The sequence below is a fragment of the Xenopus tropicalis genome, chromosome 3 (genome assembly GCF_000004195.4).
Source record: "Xenopus tropicalis strain Nigerian chromosome 3, UCB_Xtro_10.0, whole genome shotgun sequence".
Lineage (NCBI taxonomy): Eukaryota > Metazoa > Chordata > Amphibia > Anura > Pipidae > Xenopus > Xenopus tropicalis.
The window spans coordinates 137,030,261-137,049,243 of NC_030679.2; the positions used below are offsets into that span (position 1 = coordinate 137,030,261).

An 18,983-nucleotide genomic window follows, 5' to 3' on the forward strand; every position below is an offset into this window, starting at 1 on the left:
ATTGTCAGTTTCCCTATAAGTGTTTGTAAGACATCAGTTACTTCTACTGTACATTTATATTGTATAATTTCAGGGCCCACCTGGTTCTTCAGGTCCCAGAGGACCACAAGGTCCTAGTGGTGGTGAGGTAAGTGCACGCCAATACTTTTACATGGCATAGAACTGATATGTAGAGGATCTAAATATTGTTTGTTCTGATGTTCTAGGGAGTTCACGGAATGCCCGGTGGAACAGGACAGCCTGGAGCTGTGGGAGAAAAGGTAAATTTATCAGTTTGTCACCTGAAAATGGCAACCAATAGGGGTTTCGTCTTTAAAATACAGAAGTGCCCCAATAAATTTAGCACCATATTAAAGCTGCTAAATGATGACATCAGTTGGTGATGTCACATCACTTCTATCATGTGCTTCACTGAAAATTATTTATGCTTTACTTTAAAACATGAGGTTATCAGCAATTATCTATGGGTTGCTTGACCAAAGCCCTCAGTCTGTAGCCTTTATTTGCCATTGAACATCTTTTATACATATGTTCTATATATGTTAGATATAAACTAATAATCATTCTATAAGTATAAAATTAACACTTGACTGAAGAACACCATCAGACCAGGTAAACCACTGAAGGTCTGGACCTTTCTATCTCACACTGTCTGTCATATCGCAGGGAGAACCAGGGGAATCTGGAGACCCAGGCCAAACGGGGGAACAAGGACCGCCTGTGAGTAGTTCTTTCTTTTTATAAAGGGAAAGTTAACTGAAGGTGAGATAGGAGTAGAGTGTTTGTGAAAGATAAAAACACAGTACAGCAGGAAGGTCTCAAAATTAGATAAGGAGAAAATGTCACTTCCTCAGATAAAAGTGACACCATTCTTTATTGCACTGAATGTTATAGCTGAATGTTATGGAGCAACTACTACATTGTATGTCTCCAACTGGAGCAACAAGAAATGAAGAAATATACAGATATGTTTATAATGAAACAAGGGATATTGAAAATGAAAGAAACACTGAGAATTAATTTTTACTGCAGGGAGGCAAAGGTGATGTCGGTGAAAAGGGAGAATCGGGTCCTTCGGGGGCAGCTGGGGCTCCTGGAAAGAAAGGCCGTCCAGGAGAAGATGGACCCAAAGGAAACATGGTGAGATACTGTACATTACAAGTATTGGTTGATGCAAGGTACTAGAGATCTCCCTTTACATCTGACAGTGCTGTATTACTAAATACATTTATCTTTTCTACATGAAATTGTGTTGTGAACTCATGATAAACAAGTTTTGGTCCATCGTAATTGCGCTTGTAAATTATATAATAAAATTTCCCATTTTAGGGACCTATTGGCTTTCCTGGAGACTCAGGACAACGGGGAGAGGCTGGCATACCGGTTAGTAATCCACATTTTATAAAGGCTATCTCTTTCTGAATGTTAGAATTTGTAGGCATTTTTGCATACCTTGTACTAATGACCTGGTCTTATTATTAGGGTGTGGATGGGATACCTGGAGAAAAAGGGGATGCTGGAGAAAGTGGAAATGCTGTGAGTATTGGCCACAGAATCTTGAGTGACACTAATTAGCCGAAAACAAACTTGAGACCAGTTAACACTTATTGGCTGGTAACATCATTTTTAAGTTACATTTTTGAAAAGTATACTCCCTTATAAAGCCATCATCTATTTAACAGAAATCTATCATTATCTATGGGTCTGTCTTAGATCATATGACTATTTAGAGTCTTTATCATATTTCAAGGAAGAGGAAGAGGATCAATATTAGATGGTCTACAAGAAAGCTAGGCTTTCCTCATAATCGGAGACCTTTAACAAATAAATGGTAGTATAGAGACCTCATATAAATCACTATTTCTTTCAATCAAAGGGACCTCCTGGACCATCGGGAGAACCTGGCCCAACGGGTCCACCAGGTCGAAGGGTGAGTAATGTATATGTGTGTATGCGGAGAGGTGTTTTTCCATGAATGTGTTTACAATAACAACTTTTTCCTGTTAGGGGCCACTTGGACCAGCTGGGAAAGAAGGCAGACAGGGAGAAAAGGGTGCAAAGGTAACTAAATGATGATGGCAGACACAAAGTAAAGGCGAAAAAGCAGCATCTTTTATTTTTATAGAACACTGAATTCTCAAAATGTCTTCTCTTTCACAGGGAGAAATCGGCGGAGAAGGACAACCTGGAAAGACAGGGCCAGTGGGGCCACAAGGATCCCCTGGAAAACCAGGATCAGAAGGTCTAAGGGGCATCCCTGGACCTGCTGTAAGCTATTAACTCCTATAATCTATTTATTAGGCTTTTAGCGTATATAAAATATAGCTATAATGTTAAGTTTATGTTAACAGGTACTGTTTTATTATTACAGAGAAAAGGGAATCATTTAAACATGAAATAAACCCAATAGGGCTGTTCTGCCCCCAATAAGGGGTAATTATATCTTAGTTGGGATCAAGTACAGGTACTGTTTTATTATTACAGAGAAAAGGGAATCATTTAACCATTAAATAAACCCAATAGGGCTGTTCTGCCCCAATAAGGGGTAATTATATCTTAGTTGGGATCAAGTACAGGTACTGTTTTATTATTACAGAGAAAAGGGAATCATTTAACCATTAAATCAACCCAATAGGACTGTTCTGCCCCCAATAAGGGGTAATTATATCTTAGTTGGGATCAAGTACAGGTACTGTTTTATTATTACAGAGAAAAGGGAATCATTTAACCATTAAATAAACCCAATAGGGCTGTTCTGCCCCAATAAGGGGTAATTATATCTTAGTTGGGATCAAGTACAGGAAATCATTGTTAAATATTAGTATTATGTGCTTATAATGGAGTCTATGGGAAATGGCCTTTCAATAATTCGGAACTTTCTGGATAATGGGTTTCCAGATAAGGGATCCCATACCTGTATTATAGTTCCCTAAAAAGTTTGCAAGGCACTCATAGTATATTCAACCTACTATGGATAAAAGTAAGAATTTGTAATGTACAAAATTCTGCCCACTCTGCCTCAAAAATGTCTCCATAGTAAGGCCCAGACAGTCCCAGACAAAATGCTTATATAATATATATGATATACTCATAAAATACTTATCCAGCATATTATTACTATAATAATAATAACAATGCAAGATTGAACAGAAAAATTATCTGGCTATAGAGTAAGTTTACCAGGCCTCATCTAGGCAAATCTCTTTAGTAAGCCCTAACTAATTGCTATGTATGCCTACTGTTCCTAATTTGCTGAACAACTTTATTTCTCAATGTCCCATAGGGTGAGCCAGGACTGTTGGGGCCACCTGGACAGACCGGACCACCAGGACCCATGGTAAGATGACTTCATACTGTATATATAAAAATATATAATAATCAGACAAAGAATTGGGCTTAAATAAGGCTTTATAATTACCTTTGAGCAGGAGTTGGTTTCAGTGGAAACTCCATGTCCATAAGGAAGTTAGGAGCCATAAGCATGTATATATATCACCCAAATAATAATGAGTCTAACCTCTTCTTTTCAAGGGCCCCGCAGGATTACCAGGCCTTAAAGGAGATCCAGGATTTAAAGGGGATAAGGTGCGTTCTTTCTTTCCTGCTGTTTGATTTTATTTGTGTGTCTCATCTCACACTTCATATCCATATTCATCTCAACCACTCATGGTCAGCAGTACTGCAACTCTGTAGATGGTAGCTACCAGATTAACTAGACTGCACTCCTTCACACTACCTGTGCTTTCCTTCTAACCTTTGTCTTTTTTCTCTCCTTTTAACGTTCCTTGACTGCAAGATACACCTCAGCCTTCTTCCTCTGGAATTCTTTGCCTTGGCATTTAAGACTCTTTTCTTTTTTGCAAACCTTCAAACTCTGCCTGAAGTCTCCCTTGCTTAAAGATACCTACATCCTTTGGATCTACAAAAATAATGTTCCATAATGGATAATGACTACTCTTCTTCATCCTTACTTTTTGCAGATCTATAGATTGTAAGCTCTTGTGAGCAGGGACCTCTAATCCTACTATTTCCTGTCTGTTAATTAATTGTAAGTCTCCAGTTTGTTTTAATGTTGTTGTTTGATATGATGGTAGCTTGCTGATGCTAGAAAAATGTAACTCATGTAGTTCAACAATGCTATAGGCAGTAAAGCATTTAGGCAACTCTGTAAAATACGCGTATTTTACACCTTAGGGACAGATCTATAGGTCCAGTATTGGGGTATTATAATACATATTCATGTTTCTTGCCTCCCCCTAGGGTCATGCTGGATTAATAGGTTTAATTGGACCTCCAGGTGAAATGGGAGAGAAAGGAGACAGAGGACCACCTGGAATCCAGGGGGTACCGGGTCCCAAAGGTGACTCTGTAAGTGCTATGTATTTCTGAAGTCTTATGACATGAATGCGTGCCATGGTGTGACAATTGATCTAAAGACATATTTAATGCTAGTTGGGGGGAGAAAACTAATCTTTTTCTTTTGTTTTTTTAGGGGCCTACTGGACCTTCAGGACCAAATGGACCACCAGGACCAAGTGGCTTATTGGTATGAACAATAGCTTGTGCTTGGGAAGTATAAAATGGCACAATAAGCAAGAGATCAGCAGAAATAGAAATGGATACTGAGTGAATTTTATAGGATGCCAACATGTGACGTAAGGAAAGTTGGAGATTGGTGTATGTAGAGTAGGGTGGATCAGTGTAGGCTTCTCATGTGTGGCAGGTGTGGACTTACTGAAGATAGACATACATGTTTTATGAATGTCATATTTCCCACTATTGGGTGTTGGTTTATAGAGAAAGGCATTTAGAAAGGAATTTAGGATACTTATAAGTAGTAGTGATATTACTGTAGTATAAAAGGTAAAAGGGTTATACAGTAACGGGTATCCATTGACTAAATGTTGTTGTTTGTTTCTGATACTTTAGGGCCCTTCAGGTCAGAAAGGTTCAAAAGGAGCTCCGGTAAGTTCCCAACATGTAGGGATCATGTAATCTCAACAATCTTAAGTTTGCTAATTGTCTAGTGACCCACAGCAGGTAGGCGTTACTGGTTAGCTGTTTGACTACTATATGTTACGAAATGTGGGTGACTTTAACCCACCATATGTAATAAAAGTTTGCCCAGGAGCAGTAACCTATAGCAACCAATAAGTTTTTCTTTTAATCAGGTGACCCTACATTTTACCAGCTGATTGGTTGCTGTGGGTTATAGCTCCTGGGCAAGCTTAGTGCTTTTTATTACTTAACCCCATAAAACTTTTATTATTTTACCCCTCTTTATGAATGGAATGTTCTCCCTTTTGGTGGGTTGTATTCATGTTTTAATCTTTATGCTAAAACATGAACTTACTTTATTGGTGTGGAAAGGGCTTCAAAATGTGGTCTAAACAAATCTGCTTTTAATAGGGCATACTGGGACTCAAGGGAGATCCAGGATCAGCAGGACCTCCCGGGCCTCCGGTAAGGCCACTGTTGTCTGTCTTTACAGTTCTCAGAGCCAAATATCTACGGCTGTCTGTCTTCAATTGTATGTTTTCCATTCCCCTTTGCAGGGTCCACCTGCCCAATTCATACAGCCTCTGCCGTACGAGGGAACTAGGAAAAGGCGTAGGCAGTCGGAAGGAGAACAGGCAGATCAGAGTATAGGGGATTATATGAATGAATATATGGATGAGGAGGTAAAAGCGGTAATAAGTTCCTTAAAAACGGAATTGGAACACATGAGGCGGCCCGTAGGATCCAAGGAGAGCCCAGCAAGGACATGCAAGGAACTACAGATGTGCCATTCAAATATGAAGGATGGTGAGTTATGTGGTAGTGCAGTGTATAGGATACAGTGTATAGGATACAAGTTAAGCAAAATGAGACCAATCGCCTCCCTCTTCATCTTTAGGAGAATATTGGATTGATCCAAACCAAGGATGTAACCGTGATGCCTTCCGCGTGTTCTGCAATTTCACGGCAGGGGGAGAAACCTGTCTCTATCCGGACAAAAAGTTTGAGTCGGTGAGTAAAATATGGGTAATGCTTTAGTGCCTTCCTTTCCACCATTCACTACAGAAGCAGACCAGGTGGTAGTTGCTAAATTTTTTAATTAACATTTTTAATATTGTCTAATGGGGTCATATAATAAAAGGCACAAAGTTTGCCCAGGAGCAGTAACCCATAGCGGCCAATTAGCAGCCAGCATTTGGTGGTCACCTGTTTAAAAGTAAAGATTTTATTGGTTGCTATGGGTAACTGCTACTGGGAAACTTAGTGCCTTTTATGACATACAGGGTATATTTCTTGGGCCCAGTTTCGGTTTTGGGACTCCAGGCCTGCGACTGTAATATTATACCGCTGCTAATAATCACATGCGCTACTAGGAAACCCAGCGATATAAGGTACAAATCCAGAACGGAATATTACTGTCACTAATAATAATTAGCATCTTTGATAATCACATAACCAGTTAGCATTTGTTAGTATTATGTTATTCTGTTGCACTTTGTTTTTTACATGAATGTTAAATGTTAGATCATATTCACCATAAAGCAATATTAATTTTCAAACACTCTTCGTATTCAGGTGAAAATTGCAGCGTGGAATAAAGAAACCCCAGGAGAATGGTACAGCTCCTTTAAAAGAGGAAAGAAGGTAATTTTATTATAATTTCCTCCCAAAGGCCTTCCAACTTTAGCCATGTTACAGCCATCAAGGCAGTTTATCAGAGCCATGTGACCTGTCACACTTTACTGCTGCGCTGCAAGTTGGAGTGATATCCCCCCCCCCCCCCCAGCAGCCGATCAGCAGAACAATGGGAAGGGAGCAAGACAGCAGCTCCCAGTAGGTATCAGAATAGCACTCAATAGTAAGAAATCCAAGTCCGGCTTGGGACTCCTCCAGTTACATGGGAGTAGGAGAAACAATAGGTTAGCTGAAAGCAGTTCTAATATGTAGCACTGGCTCCTTCTGAAAGATGTTAGAAAGACTAATGTTATACATAATAAATGTTAAATGGCAGAGCGAATTATTTTCTTTGTAAACTGTGTCATTTAGAAATAAAAAGTACCCCATAAAAATCATGACAGTATCCCTTTAATGGCAGATGCCAGGATGCGGGACATACCTCATTTAAACAGCTGGTTCCAGGCCCCTCCCACTTATCCAACCTGAGATTGCCAGGATGTGCTTGGGCAAATAGGCATGCCAGGAGATAATTAATAAGCTTCAAAGGGTCAGTATGAACTAGACATGCCCACCCCGGACAGCGTCGCTAAGGCCCTTGCTAATGGGCTTCTCAGGCAGAACAGTACAGCATCATGGATTCAGCCAATTAGAATACAGATATGTAATTAAGCCAGAAAGAGACAAGGCATACTAAATATAAATATAGTATAATATAATGAAACCAGTCCAATCCTTTTGTGATTCTATAGTGCATACAATTTGGCATCACAGAGTAATAAGAATTATAATTCCATTATTTGTAACTTACCCCATAGTTCCACTACATTGACGCCGATGGGAACCCTGTACATGTAGTGCAGATGACCTTCCTGAAGCTGCTCAGCGCTGTGGGCCACCAACAGTTCACGTATAATTGTCAGCAGTCTGTTGCATGGTATGACATGTCACAGGGGAACTACAACAGGGCCATGAAGTTCCGAGCAGATAATGAAGAGGAGCTCTCACACAGTCGCACACCTCAACTCAGGGCAATATACGATGGGTGCAAGGTAAGGAAAGCATTGTATCATTGCATATCTGCTGTCAGACTTTGTTTCTTCAACTGTTTACTGGACCTACCAATGTGCCTTAGTGCCTCACCCCCCCCCCCTTAATCCTACCTAGTAGCCTTCTACTAAAACTCATGGACTGCCTACAAGTCTTCATTCTGAGTATCCTACACATAGCTCCCCTTTAGTCTATCAGAGTCACTGTTTCTGATGTACCTTTGTACCTTTATATAGTCACTGGACCCCTCAATGTACAGTAGGGGGTACATCATCCCTTATAATACATGATTGATACTCAGAGTTCCCTGTATAACTCAGCCTGCAGCCTTGTGCCTTTATATGGGCACAGAACCCCTCAGTGACTGCTAATATCCTTATCATTTACAGTAGGGGGTACATTATCCCTTATAATACATGAGTGATACTCAGAGTTCCCTGTATAACTCAGCCTGCAGCCTTGTGCCTTTATATGGGCACAGAACCCCTCAGTGACTGCTAATATCCTTATCATTTACAGTAGGGGGTACATTATCCCTTATAATACATGAGTGATACTCAGAGTTCCCTGTATAACTCAGCCTGCAGCCTTGTGCCTTTATATGGGCACAGAACCCTCAGTGACTGCTAATATCCTTATCATTTACAGTAGGGGGTACATTATCCCTTATAATACATGAGTGATACTCAGAGTTCCCTGTATAACTCAGCCTGCAGCCTTGTGCCTTTATATGGGCACAGAACCCCTCAGTGACTGCTAATATCCTTATCATTTACAGTAGGGGGTACATTATCCCTTATAATACATGAGTGATACTCAGAGTTCCCTGTATAACTCAGCCTGCAGCCTTGTGCCTTTATATGGGCACAGAACCCCTCAGTGACTGCTAATATCCTTATCATTTACTGTAGGGGGTACATTATCCCTTATAATACATGAGTGATACTCAATGTTCCCAGACCTGTATACATTTTGAAATATTTCTCCACTCTAACCCAACAGCTTCGGAAAGGCATTGAAAGGACCGTGCTGGAGATAAACACCTTCAAAGTGGAACAATTACCCCTCAGGGATGTGGCTGTCACTGACTTCGGAGACAATAACCAAAAGTTTGGCTTTGAATTAGGGCCTGTCTGCTTTAATGGTTAATAATTATGACTCCAAAGAACACCTCTTGATAAGAAAGAGAAGCCAGTTGTTGTTTTTCTCACCAAATGGACCAAAAGAAAATACCACCACATCACTGGCAAGGGTTTATCCTGACAGTTTTCCTTTTTTTAATTTTGTGTTATATATTTTATGTTTGGATATCTGCAAAGGGCCTCAAATTTGTCTTCAGCAAAAGGTCCACTTTTTCCCCCCTCTAAACAAGGATATACGCAAGCCAAATGCCCTTTATATGCTTTAGGTTGTTAATGTAAGGAGAGAATCAGATGGTGGCATGGAGGTTACTAGACGAGAATGATTCAAGATGGTGAATGGGATATATGGAATTCTCCTATCCCTCAAAGCATCCCTGGTTTGTGCACTGGAGCGTAAGCAACCAATCAGGATGTTTCTAGTGATGCCTCACACAAGGAACTTTAAGAAGCAAAGTGCTCTGATTGGCTCCGGCCATTAGCAATCATACACTGAATATGGTCTCCCAAAGTCAGCTCTTCAGAGGCCTCTTGTTTATCCCTGATTGATAAGGGGTTCATTTATCAGTGATGCCTTTCTAACACGGAATACAGGGGTGACACCCCTCCAATGAGAAAATGGTGACGCAAATATTAACTTATATTCTAAATGTACTGTATATTTTATGTGTATAGGTTATCTAACACTGTTTAAATGGACATCTGGTTCTGTGTATTAAAGTAAAACATTCTATTTCCCCTGCATTCCCAAAGCTGTTCCTTTCTTGGTAATCCCGCATTAGAGATTTCTCCATAAAGGATATTTTCATTTTATTGATTTACTTTAATACACAGATCTATTATAATCACTTCTTGGTCCCAGCAGAAATTCAATGAATCCATGAGGTTTTGGTAAAGAAAAACACATTAGGGCTCACTTACGCTGCTGCTTTGTGCCTTGAACCTGGAGTGGAAATTAGAGCTCACCACAGTAAATATCCCCAATATCTAGTCATTTCTATTGGATTTTGGGGACTTATTTATCAATGGGTGAAGGTTAGAGTTCACCGTTTGATAAATACACCTCTAAATATCCCATAGGGATGAATAGAGAGTGGGGGAATTGTACATGCCATAAATCCCATAAAGTTCAAGGCACAGTGCACAGCTCAAGGCAGCCCTATACTTAAGGCCTGGCTTTGGTGCTTTAGGCCTGTGTTTTGCCCTTCCACTTTGCTCCACTTCCTGAATTACTAAGCATGCTCCATATCATCAAAAAATCGTATTTTGCTATCATTACTGAAAAGGACTACTACTATGGGTGCTATGTTGTACTATGCCAAAATCCAACTGTGACCAAAATAAAACATGATCAAGCATGCTCCCTTGTATGGTCTTCCCACCTCTTTCCAACAGGACAGAGCATGCTCAGGCCATAAGAGAGAGAACTAGAAAGCACTCTCCAACTGTTGCCACAAAGCAAGTAGAGATACCAGCAAAGCAAAGACACACAAATCGCAAGAAATAAAATCAAACCAATGGCATCTTTTGTGCAATTAACAGTGAGTAAATACGGTGCTAATGCCTTTAGGAATATGGAGGCAGCAGGGATTTTGTTTTGGCAGTGATCAGCCTTTTTACCAGAGGCAACTTATCCTACTGGTGGCCATGAAATGTGACGCTGAGATTTCTTCATAAGAAAGAGGGGATTACTTGAATTTACTCTCGATACAGAGTGGCGCTAAATCTTATGAAGTAAATATTGGTGTTATTGTGCTGTTGTTAGGGCTTTTCCCTTCTGTGGTGCTAGAACTTGGTGGGGATGCTCTAAAACATTCAGAAGATAACATTTGTAGACTGGCTGAACTGTGTATATATATATTTTATGAAATCATGTTATACAGGTGCACTTACATTGCATGCATTATGCACAGTAGAAGGTAATACGATCATTGGAATGTTGACGTTCTAGAGCATACCATACAAATATAGTCCTTGGCCAATGTGGCCAGTCAAAGACCCCAGTCAGCATGTATATCTGGGGTACTCAATTGACCTGGCCCTTTTATGTGCCTACATGACTTGCAGACCACTTGTTTTGCCTGAGGACTCAAGGAATGGCTGTCATGCCCAATTTGGTTGTTTATGTGTTGTCCTAAGTAACAACGCCACCCACATGCACTTAAGGCATTAGCCAATTTTATTGAGTCACAGACTGACTTGTGTTGGAGGGGATATTTCAGGGGGATAACCCTCCCTTTGTTCTAAGTGTTACTCAAGACTCTAAATGTCTAAATGGTGATGCCAGCAAATTCCCTAATTTATCTTTGGTCCTAAAAAAAACATATTAACTTAGAAATTATTAATCAAGTCACTAGTGGTCCCAAGTGGTAACTCATTAAATATGGCACAGTAAGCTGACATCTTTATCACAAAACTTGTCCCATTTACTCATACAACATGTCATTTAGTCATCTTGTTCTTTAATAAAACTGTAGGGTCGTATCTTGCAGTGGTCACTTTCATTATGTTTCATCAATTTTCCATTTTATTTTGTTTAAACAATCATTTGTATATTTATTTAGCATTAATAAATGACCCTTTGTGTTCAAGCAAGTAATAATTTGAGTGAAAAGTGTAAAATATACAGAGTTTATGATGTCTGTTCTCTCTGAACAAACTAATGAATTAGTGACTTAGTAAAAAAGGCTTATTGAGGGTTTCAGTCAGCAAATTTGGTTGGTGGACATTTTATTACAATAATAAGATTATGCTAAATGTGTAATTTGAAATAGGAAGGAATAGTGAGTAAGAAACATAAGGGTGAATAAAATAATGTCTACAAGGTAGGACTAGGGGAGTTCTGTAAAGCAATCAGGGGCAAAAGTAGAGTAAGGAGCAAGTCGGAGAGGAACTAGAGGTTAGCCTGCTGGGAATGTATGGGTGGAAGGGGAGCAGGTCTAAGAGGTTATGGAATGGTTGGAGGGCAGAGGGCCATTCTTGGGCAGGGCGTGGAACAGGGAGAGACGTTACAGAGACAAAGGTGACATTAAAAAAACCACAATGCCAGAGGGTGGAAATATTATAGAAGTTTTATGGATAGGGGTGAGGGAATAAAAAAAATAATTAGAGATGGGGGGTGGGTTCAGGGAAAAGGGTGTATAGATACAAGAACAGGGCATGAAGAGACACAAGTGTTTAGGACAGGAGACGTAGGAAGGGAACAGAGGTGAGGGGGCTAAAGGGTTAGCAATAGGGATATGGGACAGAGTTATGGTAAAGTGTACAGATGTGGGTCCAATGGGGAGAGAACCAGGAAAATAAAGGGGCAGAGGTAAAAAGTACTGGGACAACAATCTTAAAGATGATAAAAACCCTAATGGGGGGGAGGGGCAGGCATAAAGAAGATGGAGAGAGAGAACTTTGTAGGCACATACTCTGTGGACGTACACCCATGTACACGTCTTAAAATGAGAGCCGGAGATATCGCAATATGCAGTTTTTTCATGAATAGAGTGTGGACTTAGATTATGTAGCAGTTGAGTGCTGATTATCTTAACCAGGCTACAAAGCCAGACTGTTGAGGGAAAGCAAGCAGATAGTCAACATAGTCATCCTCTACAGGCCCCATTGGCGTGTGTGTCAGAAGAGATAGTACAGTACAGTGAGGTACAATGAGCCAGTAGAACTGGAGAGGACCTCTCAAAAGTCTATGGCTTGAAGGTTGCTGGCCTGGAAGTGAAACTTGGATGAGTATAACAATACTATAAAACAGATGAGTAGGTGAGTAGTAATGCACGCATTTTGCTCCAAGTTGTTCTCTTTGCAACTCATAAACTTTTTTACAAGATTTGTTTGCTATTGTTTTCTCATTACAGTCAAAAATATCTGAAGATAACATACCAACAACCTCCAGCTTTGTGATATCTATCAGGCCACGGAGGGAGCAAGTAGAATGGGCCCCTTATGAGGATATACCAAATCAGCCAGAGGGTTAGTCTGAAGAGTTACAAGATGTACTAATGTTTTTTAGGTTTAAGCTATTTTTCATTTTTTTTTGGTGCATTTCTTTTGGAAAAAATATTTTTCCTCTGATGACGTCTACAGTGAAACCTCTTAACCACTTCACTAACTGCAGTGTAGTAATATGATATTTGTATTAACATGGACTATGCTATATAAGTAAAGGGGGCCATTATGGGTGGAGATGAAGATTCCAGGTCAGTGAATAAATTGCTCACACATTCGGGCAAAAATTCTCTGAGATGTGTCCATAAGAATTGAAATTGGAATTCTAATGTTTCCCTGTATTATCATATCTTTATTAATCATACAAACTTTAAAAAATGTGAAATTAAATTCAGTGTATGATAAAAAATGCATATTTCAGTTCTGTGTATGATATATATATATAGAGAGAGGGACAGAAAGGGGGAAAGACCATTATGTGCAAATAATGATTAAAAATCTGAAATAATTATATTATATCCTTATATGTCCAACCAAAGTTAATACCAAAATGAGCATCTTTGGTTCCTTGTTTGATCTAAATTATACATCTACATTGTTTGGTTTCCATGTAGAGGAATTTATGGGCCAACTGGAAGGGTCTCTTTTGGCCTTGGAGGCAGAAAAAGTTGCAGCAGGTCTCAAAAATAAGGGGGACTCTCCAGCACCAACCACACTTGTCCACATGATCCTCAAAGCCACACGTATGTGGAGTTTTAACATTGTCTAGAAGATCTCTGCCATTGTTGGATGGAGCCAGGTAGAAAATCCACCCTCTTTCTAGGACAATGCATGCAGCTTCTGGGCTTTAGATCCACAACGTAGCTGCCAGAATTCCCCAACTGCCTTCAGTAGCTTCTATGATGAATATTAGCCACATGAAGAGTGCTGTGCAGATCAGAATATTAGGAATTAACTTAGGGCTTCAGCCTGTTATGCCTGACTAAGTGCTTGGCCCTCAGTCCCTTTAGGGATGCCGCTTTATAAGATCTGATGTTATTGTGCAAACATACAAGGTTCTGATGGACCCACTGGAACCCCTGCCCTTGATGCAAAGTTGCCTTTCCCACTTCAGGCATATTTTATGAATTGGTAAAAGGGGCCACGTCCTTGGGGTTCCAGCTAAGGTGCATTGATTCGTCCATTCCATTTGCATAGGTTTCTTCTGTGTGTTTACTTCTCTCTTCCACATATTCCATGATTTTATCTTAATGCAGCACTTCATGGGACATTGCCTGCCCAGTTTGATTTGCAATTAACCAAGACTGACCTCCAACAACAACATCTAAATGTATGATAATCTAATACCACATTCTCTTCATGAATTGGCTCTTGTCTACTATATTAGGGGCAGTCTCAGTAGAATCTAACATATCACTTGCTCTAACATCTTAAGTAAACATCTTGTATGCAACTGCAAAAATTACATTTTATGTGGACTTGACTAATTATCTTGTTAATAAACAGTTTTATTTAGTTAACTTTATAAAATAGCCTACAGTAGCCAGTTATGAGAATAATCAAGGACAGTGTCGGACTGGCGTGTCCAGGGCCCACTGGGGGCTGCCAACTCAAGGACCCACAACTCCCACCACTCCAGACCTTTAGGCCCCCACCCTCATCATTAGCTCCTCCACCACCCACCCCATGCTGCCCACCACGCACCTTTGAAAACTTGCGCAGCCAACCAATCCCCCACTGGGTTTTCTCCTGCTACTCCTGTCATCCCAGTCCGACCCTGATCCAGGACTGTACTTTCCCCTTCCACCAAATGTAACTGCACTAATATGCCCTTGCGATGAAGACCTGCTAGAGATTTCTTTGTAATGCCAGTGATACCCACCCCCTTGTCATATATCGTATATAATTGTTCTCAGGGAAGGTATAGTACACTTGTACCTCAGTAAACTGATATTACAGGCTTTAGTCCCTCTGTGAACTCTATCCCCTATTCTCTCTATACCAGTTTTAATGGTTCCACTCTCACCATGCTGTAGAGATGCCCAAGGGTTTGAGGTGCAGTAGGGATGTGGGGAAATCCCTTGTGTGTCTATAAGATATGGTAAGAGTGTCTCACATTTGGAAGCAATTGCTCTGCAACTCTAATGGAAGGCGGGAGTAGCACACTATAGAATGAGGGGCTAAGGTTTGTAATATCAACAAGATTCATTGAGGCATGAGTGTTTACCTTCCCTGAGTACAATTACATACAGTGTTCAGAGGACCTTTCTCTGTACATCAACTCATTGTTTGGGTTTATATTAACCTCTGTTAGAGTAAGTGCCCCTGAGATGGTAGATGTACACCATTCACAGAGGGAATGTGGCATCACATTTTTCAGTGTTTCATTTCCACCTTGTGTTGGAAACTTGTGTGGGCAATGTAAGTGAGAAATTTAGAAAGGAAACTACTCTGCAGGTCTATAGGCTAATATAGGCTAAAAAGCATGCGTGGGCCCTTTTTCCAACTCACAGTATCTAACTGATGTGGGCTAAGTGGCTGAGCAGAAAGGATGGCGACATAGTGCGTTCCTCTAGCGGCATCCTTATAGAGAGTGAGAGCCATTACATCCCAAAGCTCTCTGAGTAAAGCCCTTATCATCTGGACTCTTCACGTGAGGCTAAACTCTGCTTTACAAGCTGCTACATGTCCATATTAATAAGCATGTCTTACAATGTGGGGGTTCCAGCGACTGCTTTGGAGGTTTGAGCCCCAGATGCCGTTTGCAATGTCCCAGATAGTGACAAGAGTTGTAGCAACCTTCTAGCTAGTAGTGAAGCTCCACATCTGAGGGGACTAGAGCATCCTGGGAAACAATCAAGTGTCATGCTGAATGGCCTTTGTTCTAAGACTGTGGCTGGGCCAGTAACCTCTTCTACCTTCATGGTCCAATGGACATCTTTCATCTGGCCTCAAGAACACTTGCAAGCCCCCCAAAAAATCCTAATATTTTATGTTCGATTATATAATTTTTTCAACTAATTCATGAATTTTAGATGTTTTAATCATTATATGCACAAAGAGATAGAACTAGGGGTAGACAACTATTGGGGGGGGGAGTGGAGACTGGCAGCAGGCGAATGAGGTAGTTGAGGTACGAGCAAGTAGGTGGCAGGGTACAAGCAGGGGGCTGGGCCCAGTAGTATTGCCCTGGGGGCAAATACTATTTGCTCAGCTATGTGTGCACATTCTTCTATATATACAGAGAAATGAAAAATGCACTTTTTTGGAAAATTAAAAATCCACAATATTAAGCTATAAAGATACAGTTATACAGTTTGAAGCATTAATATACTATATGATATGTGATGTTGACAGAGATAGCTACTCAGAACAACAGTTTTGGCACACAGCCATATGGCAGAATTCTATTTTCATTCATTGTGGATCTGTACCTGAGAATTCCTACTAAGAGCTATGGCCAACTTCATCTCCGCTTATACAGTCTCCATGATCATATCTGTAATAATTAAAATGAAGATACTAAATGTTTGTTTGCAAAGAAAAATAATCACAAATTACTTGGAAGTGAAATACTATATTTGCTAACATGTAGCTATGGGTATGTGTAATATAGCGCCACTGGTGTGGTCTATTTTTCATTAACCAAAAAATTTTCAGCACCCCTTTATAATAAATTGGTATGGTCCATGTGAAGACCAGCTGTTATATTGAGTAAGTAGACTGGTTAAGGGGTTCTAATTGAGATTTATTATTAGACCACCAGAACAAGTAAAAAATAGTTATGAAGCCTCGCTCTGTTGGCTCCTGAAACTAGCCAGCCAGCTGAGATCCGGCATTGATAGTACCAACCTCTTGCTCTCTCCTTGGGTTGAAGGATGCCAATACCAGGCTGTACAGGTGCAACATCAACTGTAATGAGAAGAATGTATAAGCTGCAAAAATAACATTTTCATTGGGAGGAGAAGCAAAATGTGTTTGTCTGAATACTCACCAGGATGTCAATGTCGTCCTACTCTCCTTGTCCCCTGTATCACTTCTGTGATGGTATCTTGTTCCTAATGTGCCTCATTATGTCATACAACCTAATCTGACACACCAGGCAGAAGTGATGGTAGAGAGTTATGGCATTTGCTGTCTGACTTTGTGGCTTGGCTGAGTACAGTGGAACTACATCAATTCTCCAAGCACTCAACTACAACATTATCTATTGCTGAATTCTTTCCTTGCCTTAGGGTTCCCTTATCTCTCCTACTATTGGGAACCATAACCCTAGAGGGGTCTTCAATGTAGAAAATAACTAGGTTGACCACTCCACACTCCTGCTCCATCTTTTCCAAGCCTGATCCTGTCCCACCTTTGGCTTTTATCCCTTTCCTTTTCTCACCTGTTCCTAATCCCCCATATCCTTTTCTGTTTCTCATCTGTCCCTTATCCCCTAACCAATCCCAATCCTCATCCCTTTATCTTACTCTTTTGCCCCCTTCATTTCAGTGGACTGTGTTTGTCACCCCTGTATCTCTGCCTCCTTTCCCTGTGGCTGGCCTTGCTATCTTAACCAATCTCCTACCATTCCTTTTCCTTGTAGACCTGACCCACTTTGCACCTCCAGCAGGCTTAGCACTAGTCTCCACTTGCACTCCAACATTTCCACCTTGCTATTCAAGTCACCCCCAGTCCTTCTTTGCAGACATTATTTGCTCAATCCTTCCTCTTGCCCAGTGCCACTTGGGCTCTGTAGTATAGAAAAATGGTCACCATGGAACTTCTTGCTTGCAGGCAGAGTTTTTTACAGAAAGTTTATTGACCCTTCCTTAGAATACTCATTTACTAGTTCATTAGTAGAGAACAGTCATCAATATATCTTTATGCATTTATCACATTGATTCAGTCTTGACAGAATGCTTATCATTGCTAAATAAATATATATTATTTGACAAAACCCATCACAAATTGTTGATAAAGGGTACCCAGGAAGTGATAAATATGGCCGTGTCAAATAAAAGTCAAGCAGTACCTGCTGCCTCCTGTAACACAGAACACAATTAGTTCATGTTTTATTTTGTGTTGAAAGTGTTGCTACTAATTACTGACTAAGATACAATTTTTTGGTTGTTTTTTTTTTATAAAAGAAACCTGTTTTATATGGTGCTAGAACAATTATACCAAATCTGTGTTATAAAAATAAATAAATATGATTTAAATGTGTCTTACTGTCTTACTATGCGTTGGTACATTTTCCTTGTAGATATCCAGTATAGATATGTACCTAAATATGTAAACAAATTATTTTATGCATTGGAGAAAGAAATAAAATAAGATTAAGTAAAGATTATATAGAATAGTAGGAAGGGGTTTCATGTAGAAACAAGAAAAATTATAGGGAGGGTTAAAGAGGGGTTATATATAGCAATAGCCTGTAACTCTTCCTGTTGCTCAATGCAACCCCAACCTATATCTCTCCCATTACTTCATATAACCCCTCCCTATAACTCCTCCTATTGCTTCATATAACCCCTCCCTATAACTCCTCCTATTGCTTCATATAACCCCTCCCTATAACTCCTCCTATTGCTTCACATAACCCCTCCCTATAACTCCTCCTATTGCTTCATATAACCCCTCCCTATAACTCCTCCTATTGCTCCATATAACCCCTCCCTATAACTCCTCCTATTGCTCCATATAACCCATCCCTATAACTCCTCCTATTGCTCTATATAACCGCTCCCTATAACTCCTCCTATTGCTCCATATAACTCTCCCTATAACTCCTCCTATTGCTTCATATAACCCTCCCTATAACTCCTCCTATTGCTCCATATAACCCCTCCCTATAACTCCTCCTATTGCTCCATATAACCCCTCCCTATAACTCCTCCTATTGCTCCATATAACCGCTCCCTATAACTCCTCCTATTGCTCCATATAACCCCTCCCTATAACTCCTCCTATTGCTCCATATAACACCTCCCTATAACTCCTCCTATTGCTCCATATAACCGCTCCCTATAACTCCTCCTATTGCTCCATATAACCCCTCCCTATAACTCCTCCTATAGCTCCATATAACCCTCCCTATAACTCCTCCTATTGCTCCATATAACCCCTCCCTCTTACTCCTCCTATTGCTCCATATAACCCCTCCCATACAGCAACAGGAAGAGTTACAGG

At 40.3% G+C, this 18,983-nt stretch overlaps 1 protein-coding gene across 2 annotated transcripts in view; it reads left to right on the forward strand.

Moving 5' to 3' along the window:
* LOC100497990 (collagen type V alpha 3 chain) overlaps window positions 1-18,013 on the forward strand; it is a 132,058-nt gene extending 114,045 nt beyond the window's left edge. For both annotated transcript variants that reach the window (XM_012953005.3, XM_004918818.4), the window contains 20 exons: window positions 74-127; window positions 207-260; window positions 667-720; window positions 1,033-1,140; window positions 1,330-1,383; window positions 1,483-1,536; window positions 1,877-1,930; window positions 2,008-2,061; window positions 2,161-2,268; window positions 3,284-3,337; window positions 3,532-3,585; window positions 4,261-4,368; window positions 4,493-4,546; window positions 4,930-4,965; window positions 5,410-5,463; window positions 5,556-5,805; window positions 5,897-6,009; window positions 6,574-6,642; window positions 7,491-7,724; window positions 8,725-18,013. In XM_012953005.3, coding sequence (XP_012808459.1) covers window positions 74-127; window positions 207-260; window positions 667-720; window positions 1,033-1,140; window positions 1,330-1,383; window positions 1,483-1,536; window positions 1,877-1,930; window positions 2,008-2,061; window positions 2,161-2,268; window positions 3,284-3,337; window positions 3,532-3,585; window positions 4,261-4,368; window positions 4,493-4,546; window positions 4,930-4,965; window positions 5,410-5,463; window positions 5,556-5,805; window positions 5,897-6,009; window positions 6,574-6,642; window positions 7,491-7,724; window positions 8,725-8,871 — 1,767 coding nt within the window. In that variant the 3' untranslated portion in view covers window positions 8,872-18,013. The remainder of the gene's footprint in view (window positions 1-73; window positions 128-206; window positions 261-666; window positions 721-1,032; window positions 1,141-1,329; window positions 1,384-1,482; window positions 1,537-1,876; window positions 1,931-2,007; window positions 2,062-2,160; window positions 2,269-3,283; window positions 3,338-3,531; window positions 3,586-4,260; window positions 4,369-4,492; window positions 4,547-4,929; window positions 4,966-5,409; window positions 5,464-5,555; window positions 5,806-5,896; window positions 6,010-6,573; window positions 6,643-7,490; window positions 7,725-8,724) is intronic.
* Window positions 18,014-18,983: the final 970 nt, after the last annotated feature.